Below are 27,936 nucleotides of genomic sequence, written 5' to 3'. Positions count from 1 at the left end.
TTAATAAATTATTAATTTGTGTTTATTGATTATTAATTAATTTATTAAATTATTATTAATAAATTATTAATTTGTGTTTCTGAACCTTTTTTTTTCTTTTGTATTGCTGACTTTTTAAAAAAATAGTGATCTTTAAGAGAATAAACAACAACAAAAAACTTAACATAGCAAATATTTTACATAAATGTAAACATGTACCTCTACTTCATAATTATGCAAAATAAAATTTTAGGCACAAGATTTTAAAAAATCATTGAAGAATAAGACAATGAACCCAAGGCAGATAGGACAGAAGCAACAAAAACACATTTCATAATGCTTTAATTGGTCTTGTCTTCCAACCTACTGGTTAAGGCCTGAGTTTCAGAAATCCCACCTTCCTTGCCAAATGGAAACATCCAATTTGGCTGTAACTAATATACATCCACATAACAGACTATTATCTTTCAAAATAATGTAATAAACACATCTCTCTCACACACACATACACATGCTGCCATACACACACCCTACTCAACCAGCCTCTCGTAAAGATAGCAAGTAATTTGGAATTTTCAAGTTTTCCCACCACTAAAGCACACACATATTAATACTACACACAGAAAAAAAGATTCTGCTATAGAAATAAAGTAGTTAATGTCCTCTGTATCGTTCCAATTTTAGTATATGAGCTGCCGAAGCGAGCACTAGAAATAAAGTAGTTAATAGTTGGCATCATCACAAATCTCTAGTTTATATTTAGTTTCTCCAAATCACATCTTTAGTGTGGCTTGCCATGGCTCCTTGGGTACCTCAGATTTACGTATTTATACCTTGCTTAATGACCCGTGGTATGGTAGACATTGTACAGGACAAAGAAAAGGCAATTTTAACAATTCAGTTAGAGACTCAAAACCATGAAAATCAGCATGGATCATTTTCAGCTGTCTCCAAATGCTTGGAATATTTTCTCCATATCTTAGCCTCTGTACTCCACTGGTTGGTTTTCTCTGCTTCCACTCCACCAGGCTATAAACATCTGAATGTGTATTCCTGTGGACACCCCAGGGAATAGAGATGAGAATGACTCTCCTTGCTTTTAAGGAGTTAATTCACACCAACCAGAGCTCAAGCAAGAGGAAAGTAAGTATGTCCACACAGCACTCTAGCGGGCTGAAACAAACAGAAGAAAAGTCCATAAAGATGACATCTCTAGAGCATCATGATCAGGGCTTGACAGGGGAGAGGGGAGGGAGAGATTGAGAAGGCACAGAGGCACAAAGAACAAGTCCAGTGAGGCTGGCACAAGGTCACTCAGGAGTAGTCTGAACCTTCTGTTTTATTGAAATTACCTAGAACTCTGATTATAACCCTCTCAAATCAATGCTCCCTTCTCATCCACTGATGCCATTTTTTGGCTTAATGGACATTCTCTAGGGACCCTTATTCATAGGTTTGATGAAGAAAAAGATGCTAAATATTACTGGTGAGAGAATTAACTTTTATTGCTCATGTCTCTAATATTCCTCACCTGAGATTAAATCCACTAGTGATTGTATGATTCATAACTTATTTGTAAAATTTATTAAGGAATAAATTATTCTAGGCAATATTCTGAGTCTTGTGAAGCTCAACATTCAGTATGTATCATTTATCTTGACCAACCTTGATCAATTGATCTCTTGACCAGTTAGAGCTCTGAGACTCCGGAAATAATTAGGCAACCCTAAGATTTAGTTATTCTAAAATCACTGCTGTGTTTTCTTTATAATCGGTAAAGTGTTTTCCCTAGTATTTAAAAAAAATATGATAGATAGGATCTGTGATTTGTAGACCAACCTTAGATTTGTTAAAATAGAAATTTTGTAGTCATTGCCAATTGTTCTCCAATCTCTTAGCATCATATCCATTATTCAAATTTTCATATTAGAAAATCTTTTTTAAGGTTTATTCTCAATTATTTAAATATGAAGATAAAACATGCTTGGTTAGTTAAAACATATTATTAATCAAGAATAATGAGCAGTTTCTTCTAGACCAACTCTAGCCTGCTGGCATCCAGCAAATTTGTCCACCTATCAAAGATTGCCAGTCCCTATATTGGGGCCATGTTTTTCCCCTGCTAGATTATGTTCCATGCTCTGTACCTTCTCTTTTCCCAAAACCCGGATACTGATTCTTAGATCATAGTCCATTTTCAAAATGTGACTGAAATGTGAAAGAATAGAATACTCATGATCAGATAGCCACAAAGCAAATGCAATTATCAGGAAAAGATCTAAGAAATATATTTGTGGCACCATGGGAATTTTAATCATTTTACATTTATACAGCTAGAAAAATAAAATGTTAGAAAACAGGAAACTTCTTTAATCAAGCAAAGTCTTTGTGGCTGTGGCTAATGAATATGCAAAAGCTGCTCTGAATTTTTTTAGGGCAAAGAAAACTGCCATATAGTCATCTCTAATAGCTGTTTTTAGGTTAAAAGAAAGGAATTGATTTGTTAATCAAGTGTATCAGAGGCTTAAAGAGATACAGATATTTCTGATTATATAAAAAACCAAAATGACTCCTAAGCAGAATACCTGAGCTCTGATTTTCAAGTTAAAATATTTCTGATAATTAACATTATTGTATTCATTGAATTAGTCAACATCCCAAGGCAAAATCTGAAAGTTACGTGAAGCTCTAACACAAGATGGTGTATCTCAGAGATGGTTCTCTCAAGAAACTTATCGGGCTCTTACAGAAATCCTACTTCCTCCATAAAACTTTAGTAATTGAAGAGATGGATAATTTCCCCCAACTCACACCCCTGCTATTCCTCAAACCCTTAAACCCATTGTCCTACAGTAATTCTTTCTACTTATATTTTCATTCTTTTGATCTTCTGAATATTTATTCAGCCCTATTTATGCTCTTGATTAGAATCCAAGTTAGGGTTGTTTTTCTACTCTTAGGCAAGTAGCTGGATGAATTAATTTCATTTGTTCATTCATTTAAGATTTGTTGAGTGCCTACTACTGCCAGGCGCCAGGGAAACAAAGAAAAGTCAGAAACAGATCCTATCCAAAGAAGAATGATAAGTAGTATGTTTTAGGGGGGTACTCTATTCTGCAGTTATTTGTTTACATATTGTGTATCCCTTACTGGATTAAGAACTCACTGGATGATCAACTCTTTCTGGATTTCCCCACTTTACAGATTAGAGACTGGAGGCACAGAAAAATTAAACTAGGTAATTTGCTGACACTCCTACAACTAGTACATGGAAAAGTCTGAATATGAACCCAGAAAGTACATCTCCAGAGGTCATACTCCTATTAATCACCATGTTAGCTGTTTTCCACATTTGACCTGTACAAGACCTCACATAAATATTTAATAAATGCATTCGGATTGTGATAGTCAATTCCCATAGGTCATTGATACTCATTTACATGCTGGTGCCCTTCCATCAGTCATCAGGGGAGAACTCAATTCCCTAAAAATGGTGTGGTCCAAGTTTCATTCGCACCAACAATGACCTCTAAAACCCAGTAAGGCAGCAGCAATCATTCCACATTTATGCAGCTAGAAGAAAGTATGATAGAAAATAGGAAACTCCTTTAATCAAGTGCAGCCTTGTTGACTGATGAAAGTTCATGGGTCCAAGAAACGGCACCAAAGTAAAGTCTATACACTTGATAGAAAACCTGTGTATCACCATGAAGCCCCCTCCTTGCCCCTGAAAAAAGAACTTCCTCTATTCCTGTATCTTTGATCATGTGGTAAAGCCCTTTAAAGCGGAAATGGTGAGAAATTCACATTTGACAAAGCACAAAGCATACACTCAAAGCTTGTTATTTTTTCCATGTGAAATTATGAGAACAAATGCAAAGAGTGATCTGTAAAGGACAGGAACAAAAAGGGAAACCCAAGGGTGGGTCAAGGAGTAATGGTCTAAGTCTCAGCTGGGCTATGTTCCTGGGGACCTGACTGTGCACATAATCATTTTAGCACTAGCTTGAGTCACTCTTCTCTTCCATCAATGCCTTTGTATTCACCATACACAATTCAGAGATCCATTAAGTCTCAGATCTGCAAGAAACTCATTTTAGTGGGGGATGAAATGGAGGAGAAAAGTACTGTAAGTGTAAAGTGACATAAATGCTAAGATATAACATTCTGTAGAATTTGCTGAGGGTCAAAGAATTCAGGGAGAAGTGGATGCTTTAACCTAATCTTTAAAGGTAGTTGCCAAGTAGACTAAGAAAAGAAGAACATTCCAGAGAAGAGGAATGGCTTGAGAAAAGGCACTTAGGAGAGAGACCACAATCAGTTTAGTGTGGTTAGGGTAATAAACACTGAGCCAAGAATAGTGATGGAGCTGAGAAATGTTTGAGAGGCAGGTTGGGTATGGTTTTGAAGGGCCCTATGGGTCATGGCAAAGAGTTTGAAGTCTATACCCCAGGCCAGTGATTTATTTCCCTGGCTACATATGGAATTTCACCTAGAGAGGTTTTAAAAATATACTAATAACCAACTTCACCTGAGGGATCCAGTCAATCTCTGGTAGTGTGGCCAAGTATAATCTTCCTAGGTGACTTGATGAGCAATCTGGGATGGGAATTACTGCTGTTGACAATGGAGACACTTAAAAGATTTTAAGTAAAGAAGTAACATGATCAATTTTTTTTTATTTCAGAAAGATCACCGTGGCTACAGTATGGAGAATAAATAGGAGTCATATGAGAGGTGACATAAAAGCAATTTGGGAAACTGGTGTGATTCAAATGGAAGATGATCAGGGCCAGAACCGTGGCAGTGAGAAAGCAGAGAAGTGAGTTGTTGCCATCTTCTACCTTGGAGCTGACAACAGACTAGAGTGGATATGTGGGTGAAGAAGGATGGGGTGGATTACAAAAATGACCACAGGTTCTTCCCATGTTTTCACAACTTGCAATCATCGCATCCATCCCTTGAATCTGGGCTAGTCCTGTGACTTCCTTTGGCTGGTAAAAAGTGGCAGAAGTGTTGTAATTGGAGTTCCAAACTTTGATTCTAGGAACTTTGTCAGTTTTCTCTTAGTCTTGGATCCCTGTGATCCCTGAGTCAATAAACCCAGGCAGCCAGCTAGATGATGAGAGACACACAGTCTAATTGTCCTGTCATCCCAGCTCACTGCCTGCAAGCCCTTAGAAATGAGTGAGGCAATGACAGGTGATGGCAGATGCATGAACAATGCTGACTAAGATCCTCTTCTATGGGAGACTATGCTGGATTTGACTTCTTAAATTATCCAGTCATAAGAACTTTAATTACAGCAGTTAGTATCATCCATTAAGAGTGACTACTTTAAAGTTTAAAAGCTAGTCTCAGTAAACCACAAGTGTTGGAGAGGATGTGGAGAAAGGGGAACCCTCTTACACTGTTGGTGGGAATGCAAGTTGGTACAGCTACTTCGGAAAACAGTGTGGAGATTCCTTAAGAAATTAAACATAGAGCTACCTTATGACCCTGCAATTGCTCTACTGGGTATTTACCCCAAAGATACTGATGTAGTGAAAAGAAGGGCCATCTGTACCCCAATGTTCATAGCAGCAATGGCCACAGTCACCAAACTGTGGAAAGAACCAAGATGCCCTTCAACAGATGAATGGATAAAGAAGATATGGTCCATATATACAATGGAGTATTATGCCTCCATCAGAAAGGATGAATACCCAACTTTTGTAGCAACATGGACGGGACTGGAAGAGATTATGCTGAGTGAAATAAGTCAAGCAGAGAGAGTCAATTATCATATGGTTTCAATTACTTGTGGAGCATAAGGAATAACACAGAAGACATTGGGAGATGGAGAGGAGAAGTGAGTTGGGGGAAACCTGAGGGGGAGGTGAACCATGAGAGACTATGGACTCTGAGAAACAAACTGAGGATTTTGGAGGGGAGGGGGGATGGGAGATTGGATGAGCCTGGTGGTGGGTATTAAGGAGGGGATGTATTGTATGGAGCACTGGGTGAGATGTATAAACAATGAATTTTGGGACACACACACAAAAAAATAAAATTAAGTTAATTAAAAAAAATAAAGGCTAATCTCAAGCTAGGTTGTTTAAACCCTAAAACTGGAAAGTCATACAAACAAAAGAAACATAGTCAACCCCAAAATACTATGGCATTGGCCCATGGTCATGTTGTTTACCTAGTTGAGTAAGTAAATAATCATTAAGGTAATCATCATGATAATGCCATAGGTTTTTGTTTGTTTGTTTTTTACTTTTGAAGGAATGTTTTTAACGTATTCCTGTTTTTACCACATATTGCATTGTTTCTCTTAATGTTTTGTTATTGAGTTTACTAATTACCAATAGTCACACAGAGAAAACTATATGCCACATCTGAAATTTATGTTCCTGAAATTTAATCCAGAACTGCAGTTGGACATCTGCCTGGATTATGAGAAACATTTTCTCTCCTTCAAAAATCATGCTAGAGAAAGCAAAAGTACTGTTGCTTTATTATTTTACAAAGACTTCAACAAAAAAGATGGAAATGCTATTTCCTATCCCAAACATACTGACAGATTTAAATTTTGGTTTCTTCACTTTTATCTTTCAATATCATTTATAAGGCTCCTCTGTGTACAGGTAGCTCACCAACTCACTGGCTATTGAAGCCCATCTCATTAGATTTTATTGCTTAATTGCCACAGATTTAGCCTCTCTGTTTTATTATTTCACCATTTCCCTGGGAGTGTTTTTTTTTTGTTGTTGTTGTTCAGTGTGCCAAAGGGCAGAAATCAAGGTGTCAGCTCAGACTGTGGTCTCATTTGGGACTCAGGATCTTTTTACATTCTCCCCAGTGTTGGTGAAATTTGTTTCTTTGAGGCTATAGACTGAGGTCTGTCCCTGCTTTCCCTCTAGTCAACCAGGAACAGCTCTCAGCAACTAGAACCCCCTGCAATTTCTTGCTACATGGCAGTTCTCAGCAGGGATGTTTCATTTCCTCCCAGGGCAGCAGGAGTGCATTTCTCTGATTTCCTCTTTTGCAACCAGCTAGAGAAAACATTATTTCTCCACGATTAGGTCCGGCCCACCCGGACAATCTCCCTGTTAAAATGTCAAATGATTTGGGACCTTCCTTACCTCCTTACATCCACAAAATGCTTTTACAACAGTACCTAGATTAGTGTTTGATAGGATCCCTGGGAGAAGGTGTGTATATACCAGGGTCAAGAATCCTGAGGGCCATCTCAGAATTCTGCCTACCATAATCATGATTAAGAGATATAATGGCACCATCAGTTCCTAATGAAGATGGGGACAAATTACTCTAATAGCATGAATTCTATCACCCATCTTCTTTCTCACAAGTTTCCCAATCAATAAACTGTCCAGTTGGATGTTAGACCTTTTAAAGGTGCAAGGACCCCAAGTATTCCAAAGCTCCTGTAGATTCAAGTGTATGATCTGTGTGAGTACCAAGGATTAGAGAACTGCCAACTTCCGCCACAGTACTGAGGAGGGAGGGTCACACATGGGAAAGGCAGCTGTGAATATCACATACAAGAGAAAGAGAAGGGATGGTGCAGTTGTTCCCCATGGAATTTCATAATTCTTGACATCCCACTCAGTGGTACTTGACAAACCCAACTTATTTTTGAGAATGTGTTTTAGTTTGAAAAATGTCAGACTTTTGGATACAGGACAGTTTTTAATCTGATAGCTCTCTGAATGAGAAAACTAGAAACAGAAACTCATTAATTTTTCTTTTAACAGAATCTGTAAATTCTACATAGAATTTTGTGATCTTACATAAAGCATCTGTATTACTTCAGAGCACAAAAAATTTATGAAGAAATGTAGGCAGAGCGCGGTGTTCAGACCCTAATTTTACTCACCTGCAAACTGTCTCCCTTCCATCATAACTTTATTTAAATCATGGCTATGCTTTTAATTAACAATTTAATTGGTTGGTGCTTTCTCAACCCATTTCTCTGGAGGCATGGTTTTCTGTTTAACTTTCTTGTTTTAATTCTTCAGCAAAACCATAAAATTTAATTAGGAAAGTAACCAGCTTTGTAACAGTGATTCTAGGTCTAATTAGCTATGCTGTGACCGTACCTTCTCAGATTTCACTCAGCAATGCATAGACATTTTGCATTTGTGTCTGTTTCAGAGAAGACATTGTGAATTTAGAGCCAAAGCATGTATCCCACTCACTTTTCGCTTTTCCAAAGATGCTTAGTTAGAGCCAAACAAGTGAGAAAAATTAACTTAAAGTATCCGTATATACTATTAAACTAGGAGCCATTAAAAGACCAGGATGAAGGGTTGTTACCATGTGTATGATTTTCCTATTGCTTTTCTATTTCTGTCATATTTCTGTTGCTTTTCTCTTGCTACAGAGAAAATTACCACAAACTGAGCAGACGTTTACCATCTCATAGTTCTGATGGGCACAAGTCCAGGCACAGTTGCCTCGATTTTCTCTTCAGGGTCTCACTGAGCTAAAAGCAAGACACCAGCTGGGCTATGATTTCATTTGGACCTCAGGGTCATTTTTCAAGCTCAGACGTTTGTGGCAGAATTCAATTCCTTATAGTTGTAGAGCTGACATCCCCATATCCTTGCTGCTTATCAGCTGAGGGTGGCTCTCACCTCCTCAAGCCCGACAGCATTTCTTATCACATGGCTCCTATGGACAGCTCACAGTGTGGCAGTTTGATTCTTCTTTGACTGCCAGGAGGAGCACTTCTTTGACTCCTTTCTCTGCCAACAGCTGGAGGAAATACTTTTTTTCTTTAAGATTTATTTCAGAGAAAGAGAGAAGGAACGAAGGGAGTGAGAATCCCAAGAAGACTCCCTGCTGAGTGTGGATCCCAGTGCAGGGTTAGATCTCATGACCCTGGAGATCATGACCTGAGCCAAAATCAAGAGTCAGACGCTTGACTGACTAGGCCACTCAGGCAACCTGGAAATGTTCTGCTTTTTTTTTTTTTTTTTTTTTTTTAGGATTTTATTTATTTATTTGACAGAGATCACAAGTAGGCAGAGAGGCAGGCAGCAAGAAGAAGGGGAAGCAGGCTCCCTGCTGAGCAGAGAGCCTGATATGGGGCTCAATTCCAGGACCCTGAGATCATGACCTGAGCCGAAGGCAGAGGCTTAACCCACAGACCTACCGAGGCAACCCAATGCTCTGCTTTTAAATGGTTCATCTGATCAGGTGAGGCCCACCCCTGGTTATCTCCCTTCTGTCACATAATGTAATCTATCAAGGAAATGACTATTCTATCGTATTCATAGGCCCTGGCCAGACTCAGAAGACAGATTATGCAGGGTGTATACATCAGGGGGCAGAAATTTTGGCGCCATCTTAGAATTCTGTCTACCACACTGTGCTTTAGGGAAAGGGGGCAACTAAAAGCTCCCTTTCCCTTGCAGGCAGTGCATGTGGTGTGCAAAGGAGCTGTTAACAACAGTGCCAATTCTATCTCATCAGCTCCACAGGGCTTAAGATGATAGACAGTCATCTCCTTTCTTCTCTGCAGGCTGCTTTCTCTGCCTGGCCAGAATCACTGCTTTCAGTGGTACATGTGGATCCCTCAATGAAATCATTTGAATTTAAAATGACATCCAGTTAACATGATGCTTTTAGACAGAAATGTATTTAAGCTCAGTGCTTTAAATTTCAACCCAATAACACTATTTCTTTGGTAAAAAGAAATGAAGAAACGTGCAGAAAAATTAACACAGCAGGCCTGAAACTCCTGTTCTTAGAAAGCCCTACTTGCAAGTGTGGCCATTAGCTGGCATCTGGAAACTTAGCGTGAGAGGATCCTTCCTGAAATCTGAGAAGGGTGGTTCCACTGCACACCTAAACTGTGCAAACAAGATAGCTCATGCTGAACACCTGCTTTCCTTGGAGAATCTGGAATTTTGGTATGTGCTTGGCAGAGGGGGCCTACATGACTAGGCCCCAATAAAAACCCTGGGCACTAAGTCTATAATGAGCTTCCCTGACGTTATCATGACTCCTTGTTGGGACCATCCTGTGGTAATTCCACAGGAAAACAGTTCTTGGAAGCCTGTGCCTGGTTTCTCCTGGACTTCATGCCATTAGTTTTTCTCATTGCTGGTTTTTCTTTGTATCTGCTTGCTATTATAAATCAAAACTGTGAGTAGGATTTTCAGCTGAACTGTGAGTCTCGCAAATCTTGGAACCTGGAGGTGGTATTGGTGACTCAAGGAATAAAGTAAATGAGAACATGACAATGTACACATGGAGTCTAGGCTCCACTGCCCAGCAAACTTGGCCTTATTCCTCCCCATTGGGAGAATGATCAGAGTAAACAGACTGGAGGCAGAAGGCAGACTTCACGTGGCTTCTAGAGGGTTTGGAGCTGTCTCCAATGTGTGCTCCAATGCCACACTGTGACCCAGGGCAAGTTACTTAAATTCTGTCTCTCCTAATTTCTTCAGCTGTAAAATAGCAATAACTGTACCCACCTCATAGAGCTGTTAAAAGGAAACAATTTATAGGAAGCACTCAGAGTGACTCAGAGTGGTGTGAAACCACTAGAACATTGTCAACATTCTGATACCAACCCCCTTGCTTCCCTTCACTCTTCTCCCCTCTTTCTCATCAGTCCCCTTTCCTTGCCTTCTCGTAGTTGTCCTCTAAACTCCTTCACATCCAAACCATTTCCTCCCCTCAGATTACTAACCTTCCTCAAGAAGTAAATGAAAATATGCAGGATTTTTAAGTGTATACAGAAATGTGTACAGAAAAGGGCACAATATAATGTGTTCTCCTCAGTGTCCACAGTCCTTTCTATGCTCAATGTCATTTTTGTTCCATCTACTATGATTTAGAAGAGTTTTTAAGTAACCCTCCCAGTCTTCACTGATGAAATTTTATTACTTTTGCTAATGATGAGTACTTATCACATATAGAACTATGCTATTTTATTTTTATGACTTTGTAAGACCTACCATGTAAATATGTTTACAAATAGTGTGTGTGTTTTAGGGGGGCATTCTTTCACAAATACTTTTTCCCCAATACTTGGTTAAGCATATTTGTTTCCTGAGATACTGGACTTCATGGTATAAAGTAGTTATTTTATTTTTTCCAATGCTGTATCTAAAAAACAATTTTAATGGAGATGGGAGCTTCTACCTGAAAACTGCTTTGTTTCTTTGCAAATGTTGAGTCCCTGATGGGCTGTATAGATAGTTTCAGATATTGCTGCTGAAAAGACTATGCTGGGGTTAACGATCATAGGAAAGTTCATGTCAGTATCCTGAAGCAGATATTCCTTTGAGAAGAAGAGGTTTAGGAAATGTCTGGTGAGCAGCATCTCTGGTACCAGATACAATCACAATTTGGGGTGAGGTCCTCCTGCATTTTCACTTTGGGCCCTTGTATAGAGACCCAAGCTTAAATTGGACAATGTGTATGGCATGTGTAAAAGCTAGGAATGAGGAGAAAGAAAGGAAATGAATAAATTCCAAGCTCCATACTTCATTTATAAGTACATTCAATATTTGAAGGAAAGATGTCAAAGAGAAAAATCAAGCCAACAATAAAAGACCAAAAATCTGATAATTACAAATATCTCCAGAAGCCACTGAGACTATCCCTCCTCTCTTTTCCTCCTAACACTTTCTCTAGGTAGGATTGTCCTACAGACATTTAGGACACATGTTTTTCTTGGTAATCTGTTTTGCTAACCATTAAAAAGAAGCTGAACCACCCCATATTTTATGGCTCTGCCTCTGTTCTTTGTAGGCCTAGAAAAGAGCCCATCACTACACCTTTCATCATAAGTTTCTAGCTAAAGCTAACACTCAAGTATATGCAGTATTAGGGAGATAAGAAATTCTCTATCTCTAAAATCCACAAAATTCACCCAAGATTGAATAATCACAGCCCTTCAATCTCTGCCAACAGAATTTTCTTATCAGACCCACTGAAACATATGAAAATTAATTGACTTGAATTTCTTTTCCTCAATTCACTTCTGCTTGAATTTAATTAGAATGGAAGTATAGATGATCATCAGGAAAATTTTTTTTAAATTAATTTATTTTAATAAACATAAAATGTATTTTTATCCCCAGGGGTACAGGTCTGTGAATCACCAGGTTTACACATTTCACAACACTCATCATAGCAGATACCCTCCCCAATGTCCATATCCCCACCACCCTCTCCCGTCCCCCCTCCCCCCAGCATCCCTCAGTCTGTTTTTTGAGATTGAGTCTTTTATGGTTTGTCTCCCTCCCAATCCCATCTTTTCATTTTTTCTTTTCCTACCCCCCCAGCCCCCCACATTGCATCTCCACTTCCTCATATCAAAGAGATCATATGATAGTTGTCTTTCTCCGATTGACTTATTTTGCTAAGCATAATACCCTCTAGTTCCATCCACGTTGTCGCAAATGGCAAGATTTCATTTATTTTGATGGCTGCATAGTATTCCATTGTGTATATATACCACATCTTCTTTATCCATTCATCTGTTGATGGACATCTAGGTTCTTTCCATAGTTTGGCTATTGTGGACATTGCTGCTATAAACATTCGGGTGCACGTGCCCCTTCGGAGCACCACGTTTGTATCTTTAGGGTAAATACCCAGTAGTGCAATTGCTGGGTCATAGGGTAGCTCTATTTTCAGTTTTTTGAGGAACCTCCACACTGTTTTCCAGAGCGGTTGCACCAGCTTGCATTCCCACCAGCAGTGTAGGAGGGTTCCCCTCTCTCCGCATCCTCGCCAGCATCTGTCATTTCTTGACTTGTTAATTTTAGCCATTCTGACTGGTGTGAGGTGGTATCTCATTGTGGTTTTGATTTGTATTTCCCTGATGCCGAGTGATGTGGAACATTTTTTCATGTGTCTGTTGGCCATCTGGATGTCTTCTTTGCAGAAATGTCTGTTCATGTCCTCTGCCCATTTCTTGATTGGATTATTTGTTCTTTGGGTGTTGAGTTTGATAAGCTCTTAATAGATTTTGGATACTAGCCCTTTATCTGATATGTCATTTGCAAATATCTTCTCCCATTCTGTCAGTTGTCTTTTGGTTTTGTTAACTGTTTCCTTTGCTGTGCAAAAGCTTTTGATCTTGATGAAATCCCGATAGTTCATTTTTGCCCTTGCTTCTGTTGCCTTTGGCGATGTTCCTAGGAAGAAGTTGCTGCGGTTGAGGTCAAAGAGGTTGCTGCCTGCGTTCTCCTCAAGGATTTTGATGGATTCCTTTCCCACATTGAGGTCCTTTATCCATTTTGAGTCTATTTTCGTGTGTGGTGTAAGGAAATAGTCCAATTCCATTTTTCTGCATGTGGCTGTCCAATTTTCCCAGCACCATTTGTTGAAGAGGCTGTCTTTTTTTCCATTGGACATTCCTTCCTGCTTTGTCGAAGATTAGTTGACCATAGAGTTGAGGGTCTATTTCTGGGCTCTCTATTCTGTTCCATTGATCTATATGTCTGTTTTTGTGCCAGTACCATACTGTCTGGATGACGACAGCTTTGTAATAGAGCTGGAAGTCTGGAATTGTGATGCCACTGACTTTCGCTTTCTTTTTCAATATTCCTTTCGCTGTTCCAGGTTTTTTCTGGTTCCATATAAATTTTAGGATTATTTGTTCTATTTCTTTGAAAAAAATGGATGGAATTTTGATAGGGATTGCATTAAATGTGTATCAGGAAAATTTTAAGAAGGAAGAGTGAACTCTGGAAAATTGTAAATGAAATTCACTCATTCATTAACAACAGCAAAAAACATTTACTGAACTTGTAGGATATTCCTGACACTGCCATCACAGCAATGAGAGAAGTATATGAAAAGCTCTCTCTTGAAGCTTACATGCTACTAAGGGAGATGGAAAAATAAATGAAGTCATAAATAGATAATGGGTAAGATACATCATCTTTTGAGTAACTTTAACTTATCTTTTAAAAGCTCTTTCAAGTTATTGCTTAGCATTTTTCCCCCTTGGCTAATTAATTCCACTTATTCAACTCCCATCAGCAAAGCCCTGTAAACACACTATACGCATAAGGGATAAGTGAGTGGAGGCTTCCTTACCTTAAGTTGGTGGTATATTTTCTTCAGTGCATTTGCTTGTTCTTCTGTATTGGGAGTAAGTCTAATCACCTTATCACTGTAAGATAGGGGGGAAAATGGTGTTATTTACCTTTCAAAAGGAAGGATTTAGTCAGCTTTATATGCTTACCTTTTAAAAAACTAACTTTGCAGTTAGGAAGAGTAATAGCATAACAATGGACTGAACCAATACCAGCAATACTTGGACCACTAAGTATTTTAACCAGTTATTTTTATTCTCAGCTCACATTTTTGTTGTTTTATAAGATTCATTTATTTATTTGAGAGAGAGAGAGAAAGGGGGAAGGGAGTAGGGAGAGGGAGAATATCTCAAGCAGACTTCCTTTTGATCATGGAGCCTGATCTCATGATCCCAAGATCATGACCTCAGCTGAAATCAAGAGTTGGAGGCTTAACTGACTGAGCCACCCAGGAGCCCCACATTGGTCTTTTTCCCCCTGCCTTAAGATTATTGTTTTTTCCATCAGTTTTTAAAGATTAAATATTCAAACTTAAGCAGAGAAAGGCCAAAAACACAGGAACAATGGTAACAGGGACAAGGACTTTTATGAATAGCTCAGAGCAGATACCAAATAAGAAATTTCTGATGATAGGAGTTAACACACTCTTTTTAAAAACTTAATGATGAAGAGGCGCCTGGGTGGCTCATTTGGTTGGGCAACTGCCTTCAGCTCAGGTCATGATCCCAGAGTCCTGGGATCGAGTCCCACATTGGGCTCCCAGGTCCATGGGGAGTCTGCTTCTCCCCCTGATCATCTCCCCTCTCATGTTCTCTCTCTCTCTCTCTCAAATAAATGAATAACATCTTAAAAAAATAAAAAAAATAGTGCTGAAAAGGAATGTGACTTTCAGTAAGAGACCATATGAAATCTATATACTATGGAATAGTGCTGGTTCAGATTCTTCCTACACTGAGAACAGTAAAGATAAACTTGTCTCTATTGGCCGTCTTATTTCTGTAGTACAGAGCTTCCCAAGTGCATATGGGGCCAACCTGGAGGGCCACCAACAGTTTCATGTGTCCCTCAAGATATCAATGGCTATAAACATTTTTAAGTGATAAAAATTTAAATTTTTTTACCGCTTAAAATTGTACCACAGCTGAAATTATATCTGAACACTCTAAAATTTATTTCAGTAAAGATCTTGGATTGTTTAAGAAGACTGGATGAGTCGTGCTATCTGCCAGAGAGTTCTCTATAGTGGTGACTTCCCCCAAAGGTGTGTTAGAGAGCAGTTATTATTTGTAGTTATGTCATGATAAGGACAGGTTGGAAAGCAAGCTCCAGTACATAATAAGCAAAACTGGTTCAATGTGTTTTGCAGAGAGTGTAGGATTAATATCCTAATATGTTTTGCATAGAATGTAGTTATTATTTATTAATAGATTGGTATAAAGGAGATCATTGAGGATAATTGGTTTCTAAAGGAAATGTAAGAGTTCCCTGTACTAAATAGAGTGGAACAGGAATATTTTTCACAACCCTCTACAGCATTTTACAATGACTGAAGATAAAATAGATTATTAATACTACACACAGAAACACACACAGAGCACCCACAAAAACTCTAGCAGTTCCCCCACAACTTATCTCTTCAACCTCAAAGGTATACTGGAGTAAGAATGGAATATGCATACTTTTCCATGGTTTTACTACTTAGATGAATAGCTGTGTCCAAGGCTAGGTAAGATTAACATGAAAGTCATTGAATCCCAAGGGACACTTCCAGATTCGTTGTAAATTATTGGTCAAGGCTGTGCGTTCATTTCCAATCACTTTAGCTTTGTTCTTTCAAATGATCCTGTTTTATCTTCTTTACCTATGCATTTAAAGGCCCTTGGCTTGTTGATAATTTAGTATGCTTCAGGCACTACTATCCTATTAGGTCATTTTAGTTTCCTCAAAATCACAAAAAAAGCACCCCTCAGCATCAATGCCATGAAGTCTATTTTTCCAGAAAGAATAAAAGAAAGTAGTGGCAAGGAACAAAATCATCAAGTCACTGTGAAAGAACTCCAAATATGACCTTTAGAATCTAAATGTAATTTACACCTTTTTTCTTTTTCATTTCTGGTACACAGTTCTCTGTCCTCTATTTTTCCTGGATTCATCATATCCTGGCCTCTCCCACCTGACCCAATATAATTCTTGGCAGAGAAAGGCAGCTCTGCTGGGTGATACGGTTGTTTCTGAGGGATGGATCACTTGACAGTTCGCTGAAAAAACCTCCATCTGGGACCCTATCAGCTCCTCAAGAGTGCAAAGAATGCAATCTGTAGCTGTTTCAGTCATAGGAAGATTTTTTTTTTTTTTAATGGCAAATAGTTCAACCTGGCAAATAGTTCCTCTTCTGTGAGTATACGATAAAAGGTGACCATGCCTAGGATAATTTACCTCTGAAAGTGATTACTCAAGCCCATGTTTGTCACTTTTATAAGAAAAAGTTCACGTCATCACAACTTGTAGAAATTCTCAGGTGTGACTTGAGAAATGTGTTTATTAATGTTTGATTCCTTATCAGAGAGCAGAGAATAAGGAAAGTTATTTAGGAAAACCCATGTAATGTATTTTGTAAATCCATAAATTTTATTAGACTAACCAGTAACCAAAACCAACAAGAGTACCCTATTCAGCATGCAAAACCAAATACCCTCCAAATGCCCCATTTGTTCTATCAAACAGAAAGCCTGCTCTCCCTAGACCTGATGGCTAGTCTTTTTTTTTTTTTTTTTTTTTTTGGTTGAAGTGGCGAACAGTAATTCAGTACTATGAACAGGAAGGTTTCAGCAAGTACAGCAGCTCCTGGAACTCGGAGATAAACTAGCTATGCACATCAAAGGTGAATGGAGAGGCGTTCCTAATAAATGATGCATTTTTTTCAACCACTAGGCGGCAACATCAATTTAAGGCCCTTTGGCTACCCTTTGGGATTAAGATGAGAGAATCAAAGATCTGCATAGGGGTTAAGTTTAGGGAGCTAGTGTGTTGGAAAGGATGTGGAGAAAGGGGAACCCTCTTACACTGTTGGTGGGAATGCAAGTTGGTGCAGCCACTTTGGAGAACAGTATGGAGATTCCTCAAGAAATTAAAAATAAAGCTTCCCTATGACCCTGCAATTGCACTACTGGGTATTTACCCCAAAGATACAGATGTAGTGAAAAGAAGGGCCATCTCTACCACAATGTTTATAGCAGCAATGGCCATGGTCGCCAAACTGTGGAAAGAATCAAGATGCCCTTCAACAGATGAATGGATAAGGAAGATGTGGTCCATATACACTATGGAGTATTATGCCTCCATCAGAAAGGATGAATACCCAACTTTTGTAGCAACATGGACGGGACTGGAAGAGATTATGCTGAGTGAAATAAGTCAAGCAGAGAGAGTCAAGTATCATATGGTTTCACTTATTTGTGGAGCATAACAAATAACATGGAAGACATAGGGAGATGGAGAGAAGGGAGTTGAGGGAAATTGGAAGGGGAGGTGAACCATGAGAGACTATGGACTCTGAAAAACAACCTGAGGGTTTTGAAGGGGCGGGGGGTGGGAGGTTGGGGGAGCCAGGTGGTGGGTATTAAGGAGGGCATGTATTGCATGGAGCACTGGGTGTGGTGCAAAAACGATGAATTCTGTTATGCTGAAAAGAAATTAAAAAAAAAAAGTTTAGGGAGCTAACGGCAAGCAGCTGCTCATATGTGTATGTTTTTGTAAATCAGATATTTCTGTGGGAACCTCTGTAACATTTTCATGGGGAGCATAGGTATTTTATTTTATTTTTAAAGATTTTATTTATTTATTTGACAGAGAGAGATCACAAGTAGGCAGAGAAGCAGGCAGAGAGAGGGAAGCAGGCTCCCTGCTGAGCAAAGAGCCTGATGTGGGGCTTGATCCCAGGACCCTGGGATCATGACCTGAGCTGAAGGCAGATGCTTTAACCCACTGAGCCACCCAGACGCCCCGGAGCATAGATATTTTAAATCACCATTTAAGGATGTTATATAAATGAAGAATATTCCAGATAACTAATCACCCAGTAATTCTGTATTCACTCATGATATACTTAAATTTTATCCTCTTGCCTTACAGGACAAATAAGGTTATGTTGCTATAATGCTAGCACCAGGTTGCAAGTTGATTACTGATCCCAATGCATAGTAGCAACCACATGAATGCCCTATTAAACATGTTTAATCAATTTAAAGAGTATTGTTAAATGCATAAGGAGAACATATGCACCCAGAGAAGAATATTTGGCAAGAGAGCGCCTTCTCTAACCTTTTACAATCTGTCTGGGCTTCAGTTTCCTCATCAAAGGAGTGGGCAATAAACTTACTCTGTTGCCTTTGCATTTTAAAGTTCTAAGACTATGCTGCTCAAAGCTGATGCCTGCCATATTTATTGCTATGTCTGACTGCAGCACCTATGGAAGAATATATTTTATCGGCAACTGGAGAGTCCTCAGACTTCTTTGGAAAGACAAAGATCTGAACCTCCAGATTTTGCCTTCTGGGTCCTGGCACGAACTTTCACTATTTGATTCCATTATTAAACTCTAAATTTCTTTGTAAATTACACAACCAGTTTATAAATCTATGCTTGTAAAAATGAAAATATTACTGCAGATACAAAATAAAGTTCCCCTCCCAGTTCTCTTTCACACCAAACCTCCCGTTGTCCTCTAGTGGCCATTGTTTATTTTTTGTGACCAATTCCTGACTCTTTTGCATTTACACATGTGCACACTCACACGATGGTTTCACAACATTTTGTAATACTAATTTGCTTTTGTTTTTTACTTAACATGTTAACTTCTAAAACACTTTTAAAGATAAATGTCTGCATTTCCATTTGCCAATGTCTTATTTTGGAGTTTATGCCTATATTCCTAAGAGAGACATTTTTAAAAATAAACTTTTTATAAACCAAAAAAGGTTTTTTGAATCACCCTTGTTTGATTTTAATATCTGCATTAAGCTATTTTCGTGGAATTTGAAATTTCCCACCTTTGTAATATGCCTCAACAAATTGAATGACAGAGAAACTATGCCCCTGATTGTTTTGTAGACTACATCCATAAAATTATTCAAGGTGCGATGAACTCTTCACTTTTTTTTTTTTTTTTTTTTTTGCAGTTGGGGGTTAGATATCTACCTTCTAAATTACTTTGTGGTTTATTCAGTTTTCTTCCAGGCTTTTGGAGTTAATTTTGGTAATTTACACTTCCTGGAAAACCATCCATTTTTTAATATAAATTATAACAACTGAAATGTCTTATAATTTAAAACATCTTACCTTTATCTGTATCTTTGCCCCCCTTTTATGCACTAATGTTATTTGTGATTTTAAATATAAATTCTTTATTTATATTTATATTTATTTATTTATAATAAATGACTTTATTGATTTTTAAAACTCATTGCTTTTAGTAATGGCCATGGTCACCAAACTGTGGAAAGAACCAAGATGCCCTTCAACGGATGAATGGATAAGGAAGATGTGGTCCATATACACTATGGAGTATTATGCCTCCATCAGAAAGGATGAATACCCAACTTTTGTAGCAACATGGACGGGACTGGAAGAGATTATGCTGAGTGAAATAAGTCAAGCAGAGAGAGTCAATTATCATATGGTTTCATTTATTTGCGGAGCATAAGAAATAACACAGAGGACATGGGGAGATGGAGAGAAGGGAGTTGGGGGAAATTGGGAGGGGGAGATGAACCATGAGAGACTATGAACTCTGAAAAACGATCTGAGGGTTTTGAAGTGGGGGGGAAGTTGGGTGAGCCTGGTGGTGGGTATTATGGAGGGCACGTATTGCATGGAGCACTGGGTGTGGTGCATAAACAATGAATTCTGGTACACTGAAAAGAAATTAAAAAAATAAAAAATTTTAAAAAACCTCATTGCTTTTATTGATGTTATATTTGTGTGTGTATATATATGTGTATATATATATCATAATTTCTAATTCTATCTTATTATGTACTAATTCTATCTTATTATGTACTTCTTTCTTTAGATCTACTTTGTTACTCATGTTTTAATAGGGAATATTTTTATTGATATTCAGATCTAGTGATTTGAAATAGGTGATTTCAGGGTTTTGTAATTCAACTTACTTAAATTAAAAAAAAGGTCACCCATTCCTCCCACACCCCATCCCTTGTCTCTGATAGCCACCAATCTGTTCTCTGTTTTTTTTTTTTTTAGGCTTTATATATGAGTAAGATTAAAGTGTTTGTCTTTCTATGACTTATTTCACTTAATACAAAGCCCTCAGGCTTCATTCTCATCACAAACAGCAAGATCATCCATTCATTCATTGATGGTCCCTGGGTTGTTTCAATATCTTGGTTATTGCATATAAATAATGCTGCAGTAAACATGGCATGCAGATATCTTTTTGAGTTAGTGTTTTTTCTCTCAATAAACACTCAGAAGTGGAATTGCTGGATCATATGGTAGCTATACTTTTTAGAAGGACCTCCATACTATTTCCCATAGCACTTGTATCAATTTATACTCCCCAAACAGCACACAAGGGCTTCCTTTTTTCCACATCCTTCCAACACTTTTTGATAAAAACTCATTCTAACAGAAAGGGGGTGAAATATCATTTTGGTTTTGATTGCATTACCCTGATGATTAATGATGTTAAGCACTTTTCATGTGCTTGTTGGCTATCTGTATATCTTCTTTGGAAAATGTATCTAGATTTTCTGCCCATTTTTAGTGTTTGGCCAAAGAAATGTATGAATTTTTTATGGTTTGCATACTAGCTACTCATGGGACAGGTGGTTTGCAAATATATTTCTCCCACTTGGTAGGTTGACTTTTCATTTTGTTGATGATTTTATTTACTGTGCAGAAGCTCCATTTGATGTAACCCCCCTTTGTTTTTGCTTTTGGGATCAGATTTAAAAAATCATCAGCAAGACCTGTGTCAAAAGTCTTAATGTCTATGTTTCCTTTCAGGAGCCTTATGATTTCAGGACCTACATTTACATCTTTAATTCATTTGAGTTAATTTTCATGTATAGTGTAAGGTAATGGTCCAGTTTTATTCTTTTGCATATGGCTGTACAATTTTCCCTACACTATTTATGGAAGAGATGGCCCTTTCCTCATTGTATGTTCTTGGTTATTTTCTCATTATTGATTGACATATATGTGTAGGTTATTTCTGGGTGCTCTATTTTGTCCCTTTGATGTAGGTGTCTATTTTTATGCGAATACCATGCTGTTTTGATTACTACAGCATTGTGGTACACTTTGAAATCAGGGAGTCTGATGCCTCCAGCTTTGTTCTTATTTCTTGAAATTACTTTAGCTCTTTGAGGTCTCAGTTCATATAATGTTTAGATTTTTTTTTCTATTTCTATGAAAAATGCCATTGGTATTTTGATAGGGATTGCACTGAATCTGTAGTTGGCTTTGGGAAGTATGGACGTTTTGACAATATTAAACCTTCCAATCCATCAACATGGAATGTCTTTCCACTTATTTGTGTCTTATTCAAATTTTTTCATTAATGTCTTATAGTTTTCTATAAATACCTTTTGCCTCCTTTGTTAACTTGATTTGTAGACATTTTATTATTTTTGATACAATTGCAAATGGGATAATTGTCATTTTTAGTTTCTCCGTAGTGAAGAGTTATTTTGAGGAATGTCAAATTCTTCATATTCCTTTTAGTATGTTTAATTATGCTATTTAGATCTTCTATCCTTATTGTCAAATTTGACAATTTTTTATTTTTTAAAGATTTTATTTATTTATTTGACAGAGAGAGAAGTCACAAGTAGGCAGAGAGGCAGGCAGAGACAGAGAGGGGAAGAAGGCTCCCTGCTGAGCAGAGAACTCGATGCGGGCCTTGATCCCAGGACTGAGATCATGACCTGAGCCGAAGTCAGAGGCCCACTGAGCCACCCAGGCACCCAAATTTGACAATTTTTTATAGAGTTTTAATATACCTTTTTTGATTTGGGATTTGTCAGTTTAATTTTAAAACTCTTAATTCACATATTTTGATGATTTGTAGATATATATATGTTCATGACTAGTGTATCTTCTGGATGAACTAAAGCTTTTATCTTAAAATGTCTCTAGAAAAATACTTCTATAGCTCATTTAATGCTGTTTAAATTCCTTTTTTGCAAAATGATTGACTGGGACAGTTTTGCCTAGGTCTTTGTTATGTTTTTTTTTCTTTTTTTTTTTAAACAGATGAGTTTCTTGGAAACATCATAAGGCTAGATTAAATTTTTTAAAATTTAATAAGATTTTTCTCACTTTTAACTAGAGAATTTTACTTATTCACATTAGTTATATTACCTAATATGTGTGGTTTTTGTATTTGGTGTTTTTTTTGAGCTAGCACAAGCAGGGTGGAGTAGGGAACCCAGAGGGTGGCAGACAGAGAATCTCAAGCAGGCTCCACTGTCATCATAGAGCCCCACTCGGGGTTCAGTTGCATGACCCTGAGATCATGACCCAGGCCAAAATCAAGAGTTGGATGCTCAACCAAATGAGTCACCCAGGTGTCCCTCTTTTTTATAATGTAAACTTAATATGCATAAAAATGTAAGGCACATACATTATCTAGTATTAGAACATGTATACATGTGTGGTTTTTATTTTTTATTTGTTATGGGTTCTTGCCTTTTTTCCTTTCCTTCTTTCTTGGAGTCAATTCTCTGCCAATTTTTACCTAGTAGTGTGCAAGCTATGCATCTTATGTCTATTTTTTTAGTGAATTCTTACAAGTTTTGCAAACTTATTTTAATGTACTTCATGTCTAGAATTAAGTCTTTGTATTTCCCCCCCTTGAACAAGATATTTTTTTTTCAGCCCTCCTCCCACGTTTTTCTTTTTTGCTCCATGTTTTTTTTTTTAAAGATTTTATTTATTTATTTGACAGACAGAGATCACAAGTAGGCAGAGAGGCAGGCAGAGAGAGAGGAGGAAGCAGGCTCCCCGTGAGCAGAGAGCCCGATGTGGGGCTCGATCCCAGGACCTTGGGATCATGACCTGAGCTGAAGGCAGAGGCTTTAACCCACTGAGTCACCCAGGTGCCCCATGCTCCATGTTTTCTTAAAATCACCTAGATTTTTTGTTGTATATTATATCTAAGTGGTTATCTGAATTGGGTTCCTTCAAAATTCGTATGTTGTAGGTGCTATGGTGAGTGTTGTGAATTGTGTGAGACTGAAGAATCACAGACCTGTACCCCCAAAATAAATAATACATTATATGTTAATAAAAAAATCATATGTTGAAGTCCTAAACTTCAGTAACTCTGAATGTGAATATATTTGGAGATAAGGTCTTTAAAGAAGTAATTAAGTTAAAATGGGGTCATTGGGTTGACCCCTAATCCTGCTGGACTTGTATCCTTACAAAAGGAGGGAGTTGGGACACAAAACTGCACAAAGGGAAAACACCATGAAGATACAAGGAGAAGATGGCCATATGCAAACTAAGAAGAAGGGACTCAGAAGAAATCAACTGTGCTGACACCATGCTCTCAGACTTCCAGTGCCAGAACTATGAGAAAATAAGTTCCTATGGCTTAAATCACCCAGTCTGCAATACTTTATTACCATAGCCCTAGAAAACTATTATATACACTGAAGATGATAACTTAATGGCTATGTCCTCAGTCATTCCTTGATATTTGAATGACTTTAGTCACTTTGTTTCTAAATTCTCCCATCACTGCATATATTAACTATCACAACACTCATTGCACTCACTGTAATTTGTTTAGTGACTTATTTCTTAGTAAGCTCTAAACTCTGTATGAACAAGAACTCAATACATTTTTGTTTATTCTGTGGGAGTCATGTGAAAGTGTCTCTATAGAGTGGTCTGAAGCTTAGCTTGTCTTGAGGAGTCTACAGATAGGTTTATGTTTTTTCTTCTTTTTTATTGATTATTTTTATTAACATATAATGTATTATTTGCCCCAGGGGTACAGGTTTGTGAATTGTCAGGCTTTTACACATTTCACAGCACTCACCATAGCACATACCCTCCCCAATGTCCATAACCCAACCACCCTCTCCACATACCCCCTCCCCCCCAGCAACCCTCAGTTTGTTTTGTGAGATTAAGAGTCTCTTATGGTTTGTCTCCCTCCCGATCTCATCTTGTTTCATTTTTTTCCCTCCCTATCCCCCAAACCCCCCACTCTGCCTCTCAAATTCCTCATCTCAAATTCCTCAGGGAGATCATATGATAATTGACTTTCTCTGATTGACTTATTTCACTCAGCATAATACCCTCTAGTTGATCCACGTCATTACAAATGGCAAGATTTCATTTCTTTTGATGGCTGCATAGTATTCCATTATATATATATCTCACATCTTCTTTATCAATTCATCTGTTGATGGACGTATCTAGGTTCTTTCCATAGTATGGCTATAGTGGACATTGCTGCTATAAACATTTGGGTGCACGTGCCCCTTCAGATAACTACATTTGCATCTTTAAGGTAAATACCCAGTAGTGAGACTGCTGGGTTGTAGGGTAGCTCTTAATTGCAATTTCTCTATCATGCAGAGTGCAAATTAGGAGACCACACTCATACATGGTAGAGACCTGGGGTGTCTACTTTTCAGTGATCTCCCATCACCCAGATCTCAAGTGGACTAAAACCTCCCTCCATTTCCCCAGCTATAAGGAGTTTTTCACCACACTCTGGATTCCCTTTCTTTTTATAAACTTGCTTGTAAGCTCTCCATACCTTCCTGTTATAGGCATTGGAATCCAAGCCTCAGACTTGGTAGTCCCTTTTCATAGTCCTGACCCCAGGACTACAGAGTATCAGCTTTTTCTTTGCATGTTAGCTGATGCTTTTTGTCTCCAAATGTTTGGCATCTGGAAATTTCCGTTTTCCTACAAAGTTCAATTACCTAATAAAACAAATGAGAGGGTAGTGAAAGCCCGTACTCTGGAGACAAGTTGCCAGCACTAGCTGGGGGGACTTCAGGCAATGCCTTTCACCTCTCTGTGCCTCAGCCCCTCTATCTATAGACTGGGGTTCCTGGTACTTAGTTCATGGGTTATTGTGAGGATTAAAGGAGGACACATGTTCAGTGCTTAGAATAACACCAAATACAGACTAAAGGCTATATAGATGTTTGATCCTATGAGGTTTTTGAATTTTTTGTGTATTTTCACTTTATCCAATATTTATACCCTAGGGTTCCTGACTATAACAACTCTGTTTTCTATGTTCTATTAGACTCTAATACATTGAATAAAATGCGTAAGTTTCTTTTAAGAGGAAACTACTTATAAAAGAGATCCTGGATATCTTAAGAATGTCTGACTTGTCCACAGTCTTCCTTTGAGGTATCATTTGCCTGGTATCTTGTAACTCCTTCCCCTGTAACCACACTTAATTTGACATAGAACTTAAAGGCAGTCAGTGGATGATCAGGTGGAATGACGAGTCCTACCCAGTTGGGCTCACTCCACTTGACGGTGACTAACTGCTGATCTAGTCAGATCTTGGGGAGTTTACACTCGAAAGAACAATAACAACAAATCATTTTTTCAGTATCAGGAGCAAAGGCAGTAGACACAGGTAATAGCTCAATAACCACCATGGCAAGGTTCTCAAGTATGGATCATAGGCACTGGGCACACTGTCCTTTGCAAATGATCTTTTAGGCTCCAGAGGCAGGTTTGGAAATAGTCTCCATTCTTCCTGTGTTTCCTATAATAAACTGCTATCATCTGATGTATCTGGAGCATGTCTTTTTTAAAACCTAACAAATGTACTAGAACTAAGAATATTTAAACAATAAAAAAAATATCTGATCTCCAAGTCACTGGATTTAGCTTCTCCCATCTATTTCCTCTTCGGGTAGGGGAAAAAAGAGTAAGGCTGGATTTTAATCCATGCTCTATCACTTGACCAAATTGCTTAAACATTTAGAGCCAATGATTCCAAATCCTTAAATTGAGGAAACAGCAATATATTGTTTCGTAAGACTTTTGTGAGATTTATTTCATTCGGACACATTTGTTAAAATTACATTTATGCCTGGTATGGCAGTAGGTGCTAGGGATATAGCAGTTTCTGCCAGTAATGGGCTTACACTCACGGTACCAATGAGATATTGTCTGGGAAATGCTTAACTTGTTAGAGAGTCTCAATGCATAGTAACTTCTGTTATTATGTCTACAGGAAAAGTATATTCTCCTCCTGTAGAACTTCAAGAGCTGCGAGCAGATGCTTCTCCAAGTATGTTCCACTGTGAACATTAGAAACAATAAAACACTATTTTATTATGGATCTATTTAACCCTTTTTTGTTGTTGTTCCTGGTGTTTTTGTTTCTTGACCTTTCCATGGGTATTTGAATTTAATCATTGATCAGGTTTTTTTTAATGTTTTTTTTTTTTAAAGATTTTTATTATTTATTTGACAGAGAGAGAGAGAGATCACAAGTAGGCAGAGAGCTAGGCAGAGAGAGAGAGGGGAAGCAGGCAACCCACTGAGCAGAGAGCCCGATGTGGGGTTCGATCCTAGGATCCTGAGATCATGACCTGAGCCCAAGGCAGAGGCTTTAAACCACTGAACCACCCGGGCACCCCCATTGATCAGTTTCTTAATTTGGAACTATTTCCTCTCTTCTCAGGCTGGCATCTGTTTATCACACACATTAGATGGTATTTTCTACAACAGCTACTGACAAATAGGACACTTTATATAAAATAAAAATGGAAAATTTCAGAATAAGTTCTGTATAGACATTCTCTCTATTGGTACAAGTGACACAGTTTTGATACTTTTAAAGGCACAGTTTCCCCAAATGTAGAAAAGGATATCTAATGCTCTTCTTCAGAGGTATAAGACTAGATGACTGTTGTGGATGCTGTTGGCTGCTCCTCCAAATCTATTTTCCCCTTCTTAAGCCCTAGCAAAAGGGGTTTGCTCTGATATTCACTCCATACCTTCATTAGGAATGGGTCTTGATCAGCCAATCAGAGCAATCAGTGCCCAGAAAACTTTGTTAGTGTGGAGATTAACATGCGTTATGAATTGGCCAAATCAAATTTAAGGGAAGGATTATTATTTCATAGTGGGGGGGCAGTCATTTTCCTGTCAAATGTAAACAAGGAAATGAATAACTGTGTTTGCCACTGGAAGCCTGTAATTAGGAAGGGAATGAGCTGTAGAGTGAAGCAGATTTTGTGGACTGTTGAGTGGGGGGAAAGAAAGAACCTGGGTCTTCAGTAGTCTTGTTGAACCAAGCAATTAAGCTAGTCCTACCTCTGGACCTCCTGTTATGTAATATAAAAATTTTACTGCATAGACAAGTTTGAGTCAGTTTGAGTCAGCTGTCCTACTTGTATCCAAAAGGACCCTGCACAATAAGGGTGATTTTACTTAGTTATTTTTAAGGAATGAGATAAGGAAACTATGGAATAACTAAATTCACTGTTAAATCAGTCTTCACAGGTGGAAAAACACATCCATGTTCTTTCTTTCCTCCCTGAACACCTTTCTCTAAAATATCCCTTTGATTTTGATGGCCACTCCGTGTGTGCTTTCAGAAGGGAAAACTAGGATAATAATCAGTAGCTAAAACTCATCCCTGTTCACAAGAAAAATAGGACAGTTTAAAATATTTGCTGAATTTTCTGAAAGTCTGTATCCCATGGTAGAGTTAATAACAGGATGTTCACTTAAAAAAATAAATCTCATGCCTGAACACAAAGAAATCCATTAGATAATCCCACCTAGAGAAATTAATGTTCACATGTAGATTCTATATTATAAAGTGCTTGGGTCTCAGGGCTGCATTTTC

General features: G+C 38.0%; 1 protein-coding gene across 1 annotated transcript in view; it reads right to left on the bottom strand.

The window, feature by feature from the left end:
• The window catches only part of CPA6 (carboxypeptidase A6), a gene marked incomplete at its 3' end in the record, with an annotated part of 347,693 nt that overhangs the window by 160,031 nt on the left and 159,726 nt on the right, over positions 1-27,936 (bottom strand). The window contains exon 2 of the mRNA XM_080801136.1: positions 14,059-14,134. Coding sequence (XP_080657262.1) covers positions 14,059-14,134 — 76 coding nt within the window. The remainder of the gene's footprint in view (positions 1-14,058; positions 14,135-27,936) is intronic.

This window comes from Martes martes, assembly GCF_963455335.1.
Source record: "Martes martes genome assembly, chromosome: 4".
Lineage (NCBI taxonomy): Eukaryota > Metazoa > Chordata > Mammalia > Carnivora > Mustelidae > Martes > Martes martes.
The sequence above is the reverse complement of the archived record's forward strand: the minus strand, read 5'-3'. Positions and strand labels throughout refer to the sequence as shown.